The sequence below is a fragment of the Gavialis gangeticus genome, unplaced genomic scaffold (assembly GCF_001723915.1).
Source record: "Gavialis gangeticus isolate Ggan-Ray unplaced genomic scaffold, GavGan_comp1, whole genome shotgun sequence".
NCBI lineage: Eukaryota > Metazoa > Chordata > Crocodylia > Gavialidae > Gavialis > Gavialis gangeticus.
In genome coordinates, this window is record NW_017728955.1 from 846438 (window position 1) to 862994 (window position 16557).

General features: G+C 48.4%; 1 protein-coding gene across 1 annotated transcript in view; it reads left to right on the forward strand.

The window, feature by feature from the left end:
• The window catches only part of RNF169 (ring finger protein 169), a 32460-nt gene extending 18863 nt beyond the window's left edge, over positions 1–13597 (forward strand). The window contains exons 4-7 of the mRNA XM_019505027.1: positions 6999–7142; positions 7821–7933; positions 9537–9636; positions 11963–13597. Of these exons, the coding sequence (XP_019360572.1) occupies positions 6999–7142; positions 7821–7933; positions 9537–9636; positions 11963–13165 (1560 nt within the window). The 3' untranslated portion in view covers positions 13166–13597. The remainder of the gene's footprint in view (positions 1–6998; positions 7143–7820; positions 7934–9536; positions 9637–11962) is intronic.
• Positions 13598–16557: the final 2960 nt, after the last annotated feature.

Sequence of the window (16557 nt, forward strand, 5' to 3'; positions counted from 1 at the left end):
CTGCCTCCGTGCTCTCAAGTAGGGAGTTCCCCATTGTGTAAGTGTGCTGCTGGTTCCTACTGCCCAAGTGCAGCACCCTGCATTTGTCCGTATTGAAACGCATCCTGTTCCTGTTAGCCCACCCCTTCCCGCAGGGATCCTGGTTTTCTCTAATTTAAAAAAAAATCCCCGATTTTCAGATTAAAAAAAGTAACCCAAAATCCATATTTTTTCTGTGATCAGAATGAAGCACCACTATAGATATATCTCTATATATTAGTAGTGTTTCATTTTGATCACAGAAAAACGTGGATTTTGGGTTACTTTTTTTAATTTGAAAATTGGGGATTAAAAAAAAAAAATTGGAGAAAACCAGGATCCCTGGTCATTAGGAACACCATGTTCAGACAGAGTGACAAATACAAAACTGCCTGGAGACACCCTTGCTCTAAGCACCAGGACCTCCTTTATTGTTCTTGTTAGAGCCCATGATCAAATGGATATCTGTATCACAAGCCATGTGAGGAACTGGTGATTGCTGGACAGATCATCTCATCAGATCCATTATGACTATCCAGCTTGCTCTGAAACACTGAAAACAGCCAAAAGCAATGCAAAGGGCTCTCAACACCAAATCTCTTCAAAGCCAGGAGGTCCATAAGGATCTCCAACAGCGTCTCCATAAAAAGCTCTCTGCTCCTGCCCACAACTTGAAGGTAAGGTAACACTGAGGATTTCTGGAAGGAGTTTAAAGCTGCCATCCATATGGCCTGTGCTGAAACCACTGGCTATACCACCTATCAACACCAAAACTGGTTTGATGAGAGAACAACGCTGAAATCCAAGCCCTCCTCAACCAGAAGTGAAGGGCTGTTTCTGCTTGGCAAAATGACACCTCCTACCAATAGAAGAGGCATACCAGCTCCTCAGAGTCGAAGCTCAAAGGAAGATCTTCAAAAATCAGTGGTGGCAAGATAAAGCCAAGGAGACTCAGCTCCAGAGACAGAGACAGGCTGATTGCATGGTGGCTTAGTGCTCGTCAGAGACAACGACTCTATCCAAGCTAAAAGGAAAGAGCGTGAGTCAACTGTGACAGATGCCACCATCAAGTCTGTCACCTAACACCTTGAAGGGGGATCCCTCGCCAGCCTTCCTATCCTAGCAGGCTGGCATGCTAGCAAGAAAATGAAGAAGAAGGCTACTGGACCACATGGCATACCTACTGTAATCTTCAAGGCACTCAGTGAGGAACTGATACTGAGACCCATGAATTTATTTTTCAAATTTGGAACAATTCAGAGAGAGATCCCGGAGGACCTGAGGAATGCTAACAGCATGCCTGCCTTTAATAAAGGAGACCTGTTTGTGTGTGGGAACTCTCGAGGTATAGCCTTGAGGGAAAATCCTCATCCTCATGAGCCGTCTTCTACTTCTTGCTGAGCAAGTCCTTCTGGGATCTCATTGTGATTCACATGATCCTGTGGGGCAAGTTACATGGTCTTTGCTATGTACCAGGTCCAAGAAAAGTGTCAGGAACAACATCAGGACCTGTATATGGTCTTCGTTGACCTTACTAAGGCCTTTGACTCAACAGTCATGCAGCCCTGTGGAAAGTACTGGCTAGATTTAAATGCCCTGAAAAATGCATTAAAGTCTTGAGGCTTTTCCACAACCAAATGACTGCGACTGTGCTTTGTAATGGATTGGAGATGGATCCATTTGTTTTTTAAACTAAAGTTATACAAAGATGCACCATTGCCCCAGTTCTGTTCTTCATTTTTTAAAATTTTTTTTTTTTTTTGAGTGTCATCTTGGTTCTTGTTAAGGACTGCCACCCTTCTGGAATTGATATTTGAATAGTGAATGGATGGAGGGCTTTTCAGTCTAGGACACTTTCTCTCAAAGGCCAGAATATTCATGACAGCCATCCTTGTCCTTTAACACACCAATAACCGTGCCATCAGTGTGCATGCTGAAAAAAATCTCAAGACTGCACTGAACCTCATAGCAGAAACCTACTGAACTTTGGTCCTGTCTCAACACTGAGGCGGCTAAAGTGCTCTACCAGCTTGCTGCAGGCCATGGATGGTGACACCTACTCCCTCCTCAAAGACCCTGGAGGCCATCGAGCACTGCTCTTACCTCGGTAGCCACCTGTCTCACAGAGCAAATATTGGGGAGGAGATCCAGCACAGGATTTGGTGCACAAGCATCTCCATCAGGAAATTGCTCTGGCTTGATTTTACTGATCACAGAAGGACACCAGGATCCAGGTCTGCAATGCAGTCATCATCTCTACCCTCCTTTATGGATGCAAAACATGGGTGACCTACTGTCATCATCTCAGGAGCCTGGAGAGGTATCGCCAGCAATGCCTCCAGAGTCCTCATCCCATCAGGTGGGTGGCCCATGCCTGAAGAGAGCAAGAGGTTCGGAGGGATCTGGGGTGAGAGGTGAAAAGTCCCAGGAAGGATGGCGTAAAGAGTGTAGTCCCACAGAGGGGTAAGCAGGGGCCCAAGTGAGGACAAAGGGCTGCCGTGTACAGTAAAGACTTGTGTTTGGAGCTGGGCAGTCTGCTGTGCTGTTTGGGATATTGGCACTCTTTCCAATAAGCTCTTGGAGGTAGAGGTGTTGCAGATCACCAAGGAAGCCAGGGAGAGAGAGGAGGCAGGGTCTCGAGCCAGAGGCTTGCCCCAGGGCTGGCTTCGAGGACCCCGAAGGAGGGAGACTAGATAAAGCTGCTTCTTGGTGAATCCCAAAGCAGAGTGTCTTCTCAAACCAGCATGATCCGAGGTACGGGTGTGTAACGAATGTAGTGAAGCAGTGATGGTGGTACAGCAGAAACTAGTTGACCGGCAGGCCTAATGCTCCACGATCACATCATCGCATGGAAAACACCTGTGATAAGCTTTACACCCCAGCTCGGCCTAGGCGCAAGCACCATCTCCCCCACTGGGCTGCATCACGGAAGCTGCAGATGGGAAAGGAAACTCTGGCTTTACCTCCCCCAGACTCTAGGCAGCATACTGACGAGCCCCTAGTCCTTTCTTCTCACTCCAGACTCTGCCTGCTCAATGCTTAGGGGTTGGTTGTCTGTAAGCTGGTGTTTTCGGGCGGTTTTGTTGTGTACAAGGTGGCTCACTGTGCCCATTCCCTCTGCATTTCATCACTGTGTATTGTTACCTAAAATAAAGCCTTTCCTCTTTCACACTGGGATTCAGCATGTGCATTAAAGCATGGATGGCCACCAGCATGCCCAAGCATGTGACCTTTCCTCCCCGCACAGGACTGGGGTGCTGCCTTTAAAAGCAAATGTTGTTACCATTCATGGCACAGCACCAAAATGCTCCCTTAAGCCTTTCTTCAAGCAGACACCATCACAGTAGGCTCTGCTTACTCCCTTGCCCTTTGCATCTGGCTGCTCAGAATCGGCGGGCAGCCTGTCCACTTCCACCTGTCGCCCTACGAGCAGGGGTTCCCCACTAACCTCTGAAATACTGCTACTGCTTGCTGAATGATGGAGATCTCTAGCTTGCTGAAGTCAGGCCTTGCCAGGAGATGCTTCCCATGCCCCATTGTGTGCCCAGAAGCACACTCGACTGTCAGCTTGCATCCACTCAGTCAGCAGTGATACCTCTCCTCACTTCTGTCCAGATGTGACCAGTCTGTGGGTCAATGAGCAGAGGACGGGCAGAGCCCACAGATCACCCGTGGAAGAAGAACGTCCCTACTTGCAGCTTCTCGAACAGGCCCTAGTGCCTGAATTTGCAAGCATCAGTTTTCCTAACCAGCCCTGCTCCCATGAGTGACCGGTTTCTGGGTCACTGGAGACTTGGTGCTTTTTCTGATGCGTTTGGAGGCCAGAGGAAAGAAAGTGCAGGGCAGAATAGGAATAAGCATCTTGCTTCTTGGCTTCCCCTGACTCCCCTGAGCCCCTAGCCTCAAACCCTTCATTTATTGTCTCAGCATTGCTCAGGGAGAGCCCTTCTCAGGAAGATGCCTCTGCACATCTTGGTGACACTGGTCACAACTGTGGATCCTGCCCCCCAAGCTGGCTTTCCATAGAGCGGTAACCACCCACCACAGTGCAATCACCACCCACTCTCGGCACATGGAGCTGGTCTCATTCTTTTGCTGGGTCACTGGAGGAGAAAGATAAGCTTGGCACCGCTGCTGTCCCATGCAAAGGCTACGTTTCTGCAGTTTTGGAGCTGGCGATGTTCATGGCAATGTGGTCCTGCTATTTAGATAAGCTAGATGTATTCAAACTGGTCGGGCCTGATAAAGTTTGCTTTCCAAACCCTTAGTGATCAACAGGAATCCAGGTTTTCTGTTTCCTGCAGAAAAACGTGCATTTTTCCCATTAAAAGGAGAAGAGTGTGGGTTTTCCGCATTTGGAGTAGAGGGATCTGTGGGTTTCTCCTTGTGCAAAGATCTCTCTGCAAACTGGAAAAGTCCCAGCCTGCAAGAGCTTCTTGCAAAAAGGGCAGGAAACCCTAAGCCCTGTCCAGAGAGGGGAGGAAGCAAGGCCTGAAGATCTGAGTCAGCCAGGGTTTGGCTTAGGGTCATTTTCCTTCCTGAAGCCTTTGGAGTAAGTAAAGCTTGCTGGGGGCTGGCTGGGGACAGGAGTAGGGTTGCTATGGGTTGGGAATAAGGGGCACCAGTATGGTTGGGGGGTTGAGGGAGGCTGTGTTAGGTGTGGGTGACACTGTCAGGGCTTGGGGAGTGGAGTGGGGGCTGCACAGAGAGGCAGCAGGGCTGGCGGGGGCAAGGCAGGGCTGTATGGGTGGGGGCTGGAGCAGCAGGTAGGGGGCTGTCTATAGGCACTGAGGCCCACAGGGGGAACCCAGGCAGCATCACTACTCCAGGACCCAGGTGCACTATGCTGTGATGGGGGTAGAGATGGACAGGTAGGCAGGGTCCTTTACCTGCTTGCTGGCAGTGTCAACAAGCCGGGGCACCTACCCTGCAGCCCACTCCCATGAGGAGGCAGCGGTGGCCCACAATAAAAAACAAAACCAAAATCAAATGCCAAAATATATAGGTATTTAGAACTTATTTTATTATAATAACTGAAGCTTCCAAATTGTTTAAAAACTGCAAATAAAACATGCTACAGGGGCGTAGGTTATAGCCGTGCTGGTCTAAGGACATAGGCAGACAAAGTTCTTTTATTAAATATTTAAATAATTAAGTTGGTCTAATAAAAGATATCGGATTCACCCAAAGAACATAGTCTGCAAATAAAACATAGCATTCAACTGATATATACACATATAATGGTATTTCATTTTAATCGCGCACAAACATGGAATGGGGGGGGGGGGCAATCAGAGTATTTGTGATTTTTTAAATAGAGAAAACCAGGATCCCTTGTGATCAACTTCAGTTTTGGGTAGTGCACTTTAAGAGCAATGTGAACAAATTGGAGAGAGTCATGAGGGAAGATAAAAGTTTTGGACAACTTCTAGGGAATGAACGGCTTGAAGGAATTGGGTTTCTTTAGTCTGGAGCAGTGGCACTCAACCCACCAGTCCCACAAGCCGATGAGTGGCACAGTTCAGTCTGCCAGCCAGATCCAGCACAGGGTAGGTCTGCAGGTAGGATCTGGGGCTGACACTGTGCTCCTGGATCTTGTCACATGCTGACCCAATTGCTGCATGCCTGGATCTGGCTGCGTGCTAGTCCAACCCCATGCACCTGGATCCATCTGCGTGCTGGTGTGGTCCAGCACACTGGCCTTATGGAGCACCACCATGTTTTAGTATGCAGAGCCACATCATCTGGCCCACAGGACTCCCCACAGGTCCAGAAATTTGGCAGCAGGGGAGAGGAAGTTAACACTTCCTCCTCTCTCCTGCCACCAAATTTCCAGACCTGTAGAAAGCCCCATGGGCCAGTCGACACATCTGCGTGGGCCAAAGCTTGAGCACTGCATCTCTAGAAAACAAAGGACTAAGATGAAGCATAAGTCATGCAGTATTGAAAAGGTTGTTACGAAGAGGTGGTGACTGCATCCATTGGGGGAAGGACATGGAGAAATCAGCTTTTTCTGCAGAAAAGACAGTTTTAAAGTACAGGTTAGAAATAGGTTTGTCTAGGATAGTCTAGATGGTCCTGCCTCAGTGCAAGGGCGTGAGCTAGATGGTCCCTTGATGTCCCTTCCAGCTCTTTGATTTTGTGAAATAATAATATGGTCTTGAAATACAGCCCGAGTGTAAGGTCCTGCAGACATTTGCCTCTAAACAACTTGTACTTTAGTGTATTTTAATATAGGTAACGGCATAACCTATGCAGATTTTTTAATTAAATCAACACTATCGGTGTGTCTGAATAAATAATCCATTTGAAGATTAAACCTGCCGTCTGCCTTTGTCTGAACAGGAAGTGTTACAGGTATGTAACACAGTTTCTTCTTGCACCTTTGTTACCAGATCAGTCACCCGATCCTTTAAAATAGGTGAAAGTGTTTTGTCTCTTTGTATTTTCAAAAGAAATACAAGGGAAAAGCTATATCAAATGGTGGGCCTAAGAACAAGGCCATTGGTATTTCAAGATGTGTGAAGGCAGTAATAGCTGCAGTACTCACAAAGTGCATGTGTAACCTTGCAGAAACGACTGCTTGGCATGTTCCCGGGAGTTAGATAACGATCCTGTCTTATGGATGTGGGAACCAACATGCACAGTGAGGTGTAAAGCAACTCAGCTGAAATCATACAGGAAGCCATTGCACTAGGATTAGAACACAGGATTTTCAGACTCTCAAGGTCCATGTTTAGTTCAGTAAACACATAGCCTCTACGAACAGCGTGTTTCAAGAATGGTAACTTCCTAGACCCTAAATGCTGTGGCTGCAAGTGGGAGAGGAACAGTGGAAAAACCCTGGTCATCCCCCGTTCACTCTCCCTTTCAGCATCTATTCTCTGCCAGTGCATGGCCCAGTGACTGGGCAAGATGCACCTATGATCTGACCCAGTAAATGGCAGCTCTTATGTTCTCATGTTTTCTCTTTTGCACAGTTGAGAGAAGAAAAATTACAAGAGGAGAAAACTTCAGAGGATCTGATTCACAAGCTAATTCTGGAAGACATGGAAGTGGGAAAAAGAAAAATGGAAGAGCAAAAAAAGGAGGAACCACTGATGCTTAAAATGAGTCAGGAATGTGTAAGTACCCAAATACAGCTCTGCATTGTCAGGACCCAGTCCTGGGGCAGTAACTTTTTCTAGGCACAAAAATTGCTTACTTTAAAGTCCAGTATTTGCCACTTCTACGCTGCTAAGACTTGGACTTTTATACCGTTAGAAAAGAGAACTTCATAGCAGAATTGCCTTATTTCTTCCTAGCCCTGAAGGGACTGGAGATAGTAGCTTGAGTTCAGCTATGATACTACAGAATAGAAATATATTCTATAAACCATACCATCCTATCTTTTCCCCCCTCTCATATGTATTTCTGTAAATTCAATTCTCTATTTCTCTACCTACCTCAGGTATATACAATTCCTCTGAGCCTTGGCCCTTTGGACTTCATAGTAGCAAAAGGAATGCAAGAAATAATGCCTTTAAAAGCATTCCTAAAGTAGCATTTTCTGTAATGCTAGCAACATATAATGAATACAGGTGAAAATATTGGACCAGCTCCTCACTTGGCTACTCGTGTAGCTCCAGTAATAGTGGATCTGTGACCATTAACACCAGCTAGAAGATCATTCTGTTCTCTGCACATGTCACTTGTAACCGCCGCATGGACTTCTTGGGGATTGGAAATGTTGTAATAAAAAAAATTTGTTTCCCAAGTGACTCATTTTGTGTGTCAGCTAATTCTTCCTTGATTAACTTCAGTTTCCTGAACGACTCTCGGACTCGGAGAATGAGGAACCTTTCCAGGGCAAACAAACACATCGGTCAGCTTTTGTGTCCAAGGGCAGCGCTTATTCCTTTCCTTTCTTTTCAGGGTAAGAAGTTGGGGGCTCGGTGCAAACTGATTAATGTCCGTGACAAACCTAAATATTGCTCATGATCATTTCATTGTTGTGAACATCCCCGGAGGTGCTGAAAATCTCATTCAAACAGCTGTTGTAACCCAAAATTAGCTGTGGCTATTTTCAAGTTGGAGACCATAAGACTGGAATTACAGGGGGGAAACGAGCTCTGTTTGTCTCATAGCTGCCACACAATTCTCAGGCAGTTAATCCTGGGAAGGATTTATTCTAGAGCTTGTTAAACTTGTCATCTTTGTTGTTCGTACTTCATGATGACCTATGCGGTGGCTTCATCCATAATGCTATTATTTAAACCGCCCTCACAAACACCCCCTAATGTCCTCTGCCTCATAACTTAGTTTTACACTGTGATGCAAGGAGTAAAGAGAAACAAGTTAAGGAGCACTAGGATGAGAGAGGACAAGGGGTTTCATAATGTCATGCAGTTACTGAGGGGTAATGTGCCACAAGCTCTGGGTGTGGGGCAAGGTGTAGTGCCCCAAGAAGCAGATTGATGTGTGGAGCCAGGCCCAAAGAAAGCACCTGAAACAAGACACAAGGACTGAAATTACAGCTGAGAGCAAATCTGCTCAGTTTGCAACCACTCCTGGACATACCTAACCTTGTTAGGGTCCTTCCTGCACGACAGGGAGTACCCCCAGTTGCCTGCCCCAGCCCAAGCAGTTAGATACCCAGTTCCAGCCTCGGCCCCAGTGGGCTCCAGAAATTAGGCAGATCCCCCACAGGGGTCTAGTCCAGCATGCCTGCACAGACCATGTCTAACGTACCCTCTCAAAGCATACACCTAGCTGCTTTCTTTCTAAAAGCAGTCAGCAGTGCCAAAGCTATTGCTTGGCTTCACGAATTTGCATTTGATAAATAAAATAAATTAAGAGCCCAGTGATTAGAGCATTTGCCTGGGAAATGGGGAGCCTAGTTCAAAACTAGATCTCCCAATCCACCAGACACTGCACTAACCACCAGCCTGAGCTTTGGATGCCATCCTTCCTATTTTAGCTGTGCCGTTATGCAGAAAGGACTGTAGCTGGCTCTCCGTGCTCTGACCACGAGGCTCTTAAAAGGTGGGGCTACCACCACCAGTTCCTCTTCTGCCTCCTCCAGCCACGTTTCAAAAGGCAACAGTGAGCCCTGCTCAGTTCCTCCAAAGGAGAAGCATGGAAGTGCCAGCCTGCAGCCCTGATACAAGCCCCAGATGCACCCCAGTGCTTAGTTCGGCTGGCATTGCTCAGTGTGTGGGTGCTTTGGGATCACCCTTCTGCAGCAGCTTTGTCCCCTCTTGCTCTGTGTGGGGAGCCCAGGTGCCTAACAGTGGGTTCTGGGTCCTGTTCTTGAGGACACTTAAGATAGGCACCTACGTCCTTTATGTACTAGAGGGCCCAGTCAGTCTGCCTCCTGATTCTCCCTACCCCAAACATGGAGGGTCTCCTGGGCCAGGTCAGTTCTGCCAAGGCAGGGACCTCCACCCCACAGTGCGGGTGGCTGTTGCTGGTGTCATTAATGTGTTGCTTTTAAGTGAATACCCATGTTGAATGTGTTCCTCATCCCTGCTTTCCAGGAGCCTCACCTCCAAGGTGGAGAGGAGTCAGAGCTGCAACGACACCCTCCAAGATCGATCAAAGAGCAGGCAGCGGGCAGCCCCAGCCAGCAAAACAAAGGTACCGGCTGAATCTGGAAGCACGTCACGTTCCTTGGGGGAGATGTTCTCGTGTAGGGCGGGTGGTAAAGACACCGCCACGCTGGTCTTTTAGAAACAGAAACTGCTGAGTTCTGTCAATGGAGGTGTTAGCTCTGGGTGATTGATCAGACCCTGTCAGAGGAGCCGAGATGGGAAAAAAACAGACAGCACTTGGGCTTTTTCCTTTTTTGGCCTTGCATTCTATGGTAACTGAGTCAAAAGGCTCCTTTTTGGTAAATCTTTTTTTCCAAACTGATTCCTTGACTATTTAAACCAATGGACCTCCTCAGACCCTTGAAATAAATCTTCCAGCCTCACCCAAACTTCTTTTTTTTTTTGTCTGCATTTTGGAAAATAATTACTTCCCCCTAGACACACCAGGCCCTGTCAAGTTGTTTTTCAGATGGAGCAAAAAATGATCACTGTTGGCCTGGCCTTTGCTTCTACAAAGAGTGTGTCCAGTCTGGCTTTTTGGGAAGACCATGGGGCCCAGTGTTTAATTGAAAGGAAGTGACTGGCCTGCTTTGCAGGGACACTGTGCGCCCACAGTGCATACAGGCTTTGGTAGGAGTCGTGGTTCCTAAGCACATCTGGGGGGTTTTCAGGTAATGTCTGGCTGCCGTTCCAGCCCATCTAGGGAGTTGCCCCTGCTGTTTCTGGAGCCATTTCTGCCTCTTCCTAATCATGCCTCTGGCCAGCGGGATCCCAATGGTTTGCAACGACAACAGCAGCTTTCCCATGTGCATACGGTGTGGTCTGGTCTGTGCTGCCTGGCGTTGGCTCTCCCACAGCAGGTGTGATCCCTGCCGATTCAGTCCGTGCTGCTTAGCCCACTCGCACCCAGTACCTGGTGCCTTGTGTCCACATGCAAAGGTCCAGCCCAGTCAAGGTAGGAGATGTGGGGGATGTGGCATGCTTCAGTGGCAAGGCCTGCCTAGCAGATCTGCAGCCCTTCATCTCTTGTCCTTCCCTCCCTCTGCTCTCTGATGAGCCTCCCTGCATGGGGGTGAGGTGTCCTCTACAGCCATGGACTGAGTCCTTTGTTCCAGAGCCTTCCTTCCTCCAGCTGCACGTCAGGGTCTTGACCTCCACTGATCGACGCGGTACCTCAACTTCCCTCCATACCCCCCTGCCCAGCCAGCGATCCTCACTAAATCAGTCTCCCTGCAACCTTCACAACTCATCTTGGAACAGGGTAGTGTCCCTGTCCTCCCCACATCAGCTCCCTCCCTTACTGGGACCTTCCACTTGGTGCAGTTAAATCCCCTCTTCTTCAGCCTCCTCTTCATCCCCCATAAGTGAAATCCAACCATGCAAAACATCCAGTTAGTGTAGGAAGCCCGAGGAGTCCCTTGGAGTGCCAGCATGGTTGGGAAGCAGAAAGCGATGACAGTCCTCACTCAGCCATACTTGGGTGACCCAAATGGTGTGGGTGATGAAATTCAAAGGACTGCCAGCTTTCCTGAGGTCGCAGTCATGGCCCCTGGTCCTGGAAAAGGTCCATCTCAAAGGGCCCAAGCCAGGTCCCATTGAGGTTGACGGGATCCATTGCAGACTCCACTATTGCTTTGAATGCCATCAGCTGAAACAGTTTTGTGTTCGGATAACACATGGGGGATTGATTATTTTACTGGTCCTGCTCTGTGTCCTTCAGACACCCTTTCCACTTTTTGCAATCGAGGGGTTAAAGCCTGGGTTTAATACTTGTTCTTTTCCCCCCTGTCAGTCAGCTGATGGAAAGAAAATCTTTCTGTTTATCTGCTGTCTGCAGTGGCTCCTTGCAGAACAATCCTGCTGCTGGTTGGTGTGTGCCAGTGGTTCTCAGGCCCGTATTTGTTCCATTGCTTCAAGCATTTGGCCACTAGTACAGCCAGCCCACTTCCCCTACTTGCGGAGGAACAAGCATATCCTGATACTGTAGATGAATGTGGGGTTTAGTGCATCATGATCAGCCATTTAATGTGCTCCAGCCTGCTCTGGTTGTCAAGTCTGCTTCAGACTACCAGAGCTGGACTTGTTGCGGTGTCATAAGCTGCTTTCCAGATTAGAGTGTGCACAGCTGAGAGGCTGGCAGGCAGGACCTCAGGGGTTAGGAGAGGGGCTAGATTTTGTGCCCATTGTTAAAGTTGGGGGGAAGAAAGTTGCTGGCTGGAGCCAAATAAGGTGTTTGAGGCTGGCTGGTACAACAGGTATCTTGGTCTGATACACGGGTCCAGTGGTTACTGTGCTTGTGTTCTTACTCCAATCCCTCTCTTCCCCCCCCTCTGCAACCATGAGCTTTCTAACCTCAATGACTTGTCCTGCAGGTCATGTCAGCAACCAGTGCATCCACGCCCATCGGAGTACTGTTATCCACCCAAAACAATCGCTGCCTCTCCGCTCCCGATCTGACTGCAGAGAAACGCCTGGCTTTCAACTCTGCTTCCTCGCTGTCCACACTGCACAAACCAGAACGCTCCATCAGCCCCGAGAGCAACGACAGCATCTCAGAGGAGCTCAATCATTTCAAACCCATCGTCTGCTCGCCGTGCACCCCTCCAAAGCGACTTCCTGATGGCCGCGTCCTGAGTCCTTTGATCATTAAGTCAACTCCAAGGAACCTCAGCCGGAGCCTGCAGAAACCAACCACCTATGAAGCAAGCCCCAGGATCCTGAAAAAATGGGAGCAGATCTTTCAGGAGCGCCAGATCAAAAAGACTCTCTCTAAAGCCACCCTGACATCTTTGGCTTCAGAGACCGGGGAGGACTTCCTGGTCCCTGACATTGCAAACTCCCTTCATTCCAGCAAAGAGCAACCACGAATGTTAAATGATCACGTCCCCCCTGACGCCGCCACAGACATCAACATGGAGATAGATTATTCCCCCTCTATCAGCAAAGGCAAGCCAGAAGGGGCTAGTGACAAGAAAAGAGGTTCACAGACCTTAACAGTAGACAACAGTTCCTCTGAACCTAACACAAGAACAAACAGAGCCTCTCTGAATGCTCAAGACACGGTCGATGTCAAAGCAAATTCCTACATGGACAAATCTTGTCTTAGCATTGGCGCAAAAATAATGACTAGAAGAATCATTGGAGCCAACCCAGCACTGCCAGACAGTAGCCCAGGGGGAGTTCTGGTCAAGACGGCAGGGAAAAAGCAGCTGAAATACCTGAATAATAGTGAATTAATTAATGTGCAGAACGGTACCTGCAACTCTGTTGAAAATGTCAGCGGTGAACAGCCCCCTTCGCTGCGCCGGGGCCGGAAGAGATGTTGTAAAACAAAGCACTTGGAACAGAATGGGTCTGTTAAAAGACTGAGGCAGACAGCTGGCGAGATGGGCTTGGCCGTCGACGATCCCCTGGTGAGGGAGATGGAGCAGAAACTGCAGCAGGAGGAGGAGGACCGGCGGCTGGCTTTGCAGCTGCAGCAAATTTTTGACAGCGAGAACAGGACAGTGGATAGGAGGAAAGGAAGAGTGGATCAGTATCTCTTGCGGTCAAAGAGCACTACGGGTGCGAAGTAGCACTTAGCGCGGATGATGTTGCCTTTTCTAGAGGACATGAGGTTTTGAAAAAGCCTATAGGAAAAAACTATTTTCTTGTCATACTTCCACCTGCAAAATTTTCTCATTTTTGATGGTAAAACACTTGAGATCCAGTTCAAGTAGAAGCTGGGGTCCTTGCAGGTTACACGCACACACTCGCACACACACTCATCTGCCTTGTATAGTCCCTCAGTCTAGAAGAGAAGTCTTGATCTCGCCATGCATACACTGAAATGCACTGAAATGGGTCGATGACATTTCTAAATTAAGACTAAAAGCGGGCTTTTTTTTACTAAGGCCATGACACCAGCAGTTTCTGAGCCAGCACTAAGAACATAGAAAATAAGGTGAAAGAGACCTCAGGAGGTCACATCTAGTCCAACCCCTGCTCAAAGCAGGACCAGCCCCAACTACATCATCCCAGCCAAGGCTTTGTCTACCCGGGTCTTGAAAGCCTCCAAGGATGGAGAGTCCACCACCTCTCTAGGTATCCTGTTCCAGTGTTTTACTACCCTCCTCATGAGAAAGTGTTTCCTAAAATACAACTTAAACTTCCCTCACTGCAATTGGAGACCATTTCTCCGTGGTTTTTCATCTGCCCCCAATGAGAATGCTCTTAAATCTCCTCTGTCTTCTTCCCCGTTAAGCCCACTTCCCTCAGCCTCTCCTCACAAGTCATGGGCTCCAGTCCTGGAACCACTTTCATTGCCCTCCACTGGACTCTCTCCAATTTGTCCACATGGTAGGGGGGGACTCAAGGCTGGACACAGGACTCCAGACGTGGCCTCCCCAGTGCTGAATAGAGGGAACAATCACTGCCCTCCATCTGCTGGCGACGCTCCTACCAATGCAGCTCAGCATGCTATTCACAGCAAGGGCGCACTGCTGGCTCCTATTCATCTTCTTGTCCACTGTCACCCCCAGGTCCTTTTCTGCAGAGCTGCTGCCCAGCCAGTCACCCCCAGCCTGCACTGGTGCATGGGATTGTTCCCTCCTAAGTGCAGGACTTTGCACTTTTCCTTGTTGAACCTCGTGAGATTTCTTTTGTTCCAATCCTCCAATCTGGCTGTTTCTCTGCATGCTACTAGCCCTCCCCTCCTCTGTATCTACTACTCCCCAAATTTGCTGAGTTCACACTCCGTCCCATTTTCCAGGTCACTTATGGAGATATTGCACAAAACTGGCCCCAGGACTGACCCCTGGAGCACTCTACCTGGTACTGGCTGCCAACTAAGTATTGAGCCACTGATTGCTACCTTTTGAGCCTGACCATCCAGCCAGTTTTCTTTCCACCCTACAGTCCACTCATCCGACCTGTATTTCCTGAGCTTGCTTGCAAGAATGTTGTGGGGGACCATATCAAACTCCTTGCTAAAGTCAAGGTACATCACATCCACTGCTCTTCCTGCATCCAGAGAGCCAGTCATCTCATCACAGAAGGCAGTCAGGTTAGTCGGGCATGACTTGCCCCTTGTGAATCCGTGCCAACTGTTGCTAATCACTTTTTCCCCAGGTACTTAGAAATGGATTCCTTGAGGACCTGCTCCATGATCTTTCCAGGGACTGAGATGAGGCTGAGCAGCCTGTAGTTCCCTGGATCTTCCTTCTTTTTCTTAAAGATGGGCACTATATTCACCCTTTTTGAATCATCTGGGACCTCCCCCAATTGCCATGAGTTTTCAGAGATAATCGCTAGCAGCTCTACAGTTGCATCAGCCCACTCCCTCAGCACCCTTGGATGCATCCTGTCCGGCCCCATGGACTTGTACACATCCAACTTTTCTAAATAGTCCCTAACCTGTTCTTTTACCACTGTTGGCTGCTCACCTCCTCCCCAAACTGTGCTGCCAGGTGCAGTAATCTGGGAGCAGACCTTGCCGGTGAAGACTGAGGTTTAAATGCATTGAGTACTTCAGCCTTTTTTCATCATCTCTCACTAGGTTTCCTCTTCCATTCAGTAAGGGACCCACACTTTCCCTGACCTTCCTCTTGTTGCTGACATACTTGTAGAAGCTGTTGTTACCTTTTACATCCCTTGCTAGCTGCAACTCCAGTTGTGCTTTGGCCTTCCTGATTTCATCCCTTCATGCCTAAGCAATACTCTTATACCCCTCTGTAGTCATTTGTCCAAGTTTCCACTTCTTGTACACTTTCTTTTTGTGTTTTAGCTCACTGAAGAGTTCCCTGCTAAGCTAAGCTGGTCTTCTGCCATACTTGGTAATCTTCCTGCACATCCGAATAGTTTGTTCCTGCCCTTAGTGAGGTTTCTTTAAAATGCAACCAGCTCTCCTGGACTCCTCTCCCCTTCAGACTGGCCTCCCAGGGGACCCTGCCCATCAGTTCCCTGAGTGTATCAGAGTCCACTTTTCTGAAGTCCAGGGTCTTTACTCTGCTGCTCTTCGTCCTTCCTTTCCTCAGGATCCTGAACTCAATCATCTCATGGTCACTGCTGCCCAAATTGCCATCTACTACTACATTCCCCACCAAGTCATCCTTGTTTGTAAGCAGCAGATTGACAAGAGCATGGCCCCTACCTGGCCTCTCCAACACTTGCACCAGGAGTTGTCCCCAGCACTCTCCAAAAAGGTCCTGGATTGCCTGTGCATTGCTGTATTGCCCTCCCGGCAGAGACAGAAATTGAAAAGACCTAGTCACATAAATCAGCTAGGCCAGTGTTAAGGCCCCCAGTCCTATGTCTTTTTCCACTCTCTTACATTGCTGCTAGAAATGGTGCACGGATCCTTATCACAGTGTATAATTATCTAATTTTTCATACATTTATAGCAGTAGGACGGGAATGTGGTTCTGCTTCATGCTTTCTTCCCAGTGAATGAGAGCTAAGAGTAGGATGCAGTTTTGTAACAGTCCTTCAAGGGGACACAAAGGGAAATCCATCCAGCAGTCAGGAGCACAGGTTATGAGGCCAGACACAAAGTAGGAAATGTGGAAAACAAGGACATGACCGAGAATGTGTTCTTGAAAATGAGCCATATGGTGTCAGGGAAAGTGGAGACTTCCACCCTGCTCTGCTTGGGTTCCCCTGGCACAGGGGTGGGCAAAATGCAGCCCGGGGGCTGGCTGCAGCCCGCCAGGCCATTCTATCCAGCCCGCAAGGCCCCTAAATAATTTAGAAAATTAATATTTATCTGGCTTTGGCTGCCTATCATGCAGCCCTCAGTGGCTTACCAAAATTCAGTAAGTAGCCTGCTGCCCAAAATAATTGCCTGCCCCTGCCCTGGCATCTATGAACAGACAGAGAGGCTTTCCTTTCTGGCCCTCTTTCCCCTGCACCCTTGTAAGGAACTGATTTCATTTCCTTGCGACTCCCCCATAAGCATCTTTAAAGATGCATTCAGCATCCTGGAAGAGAA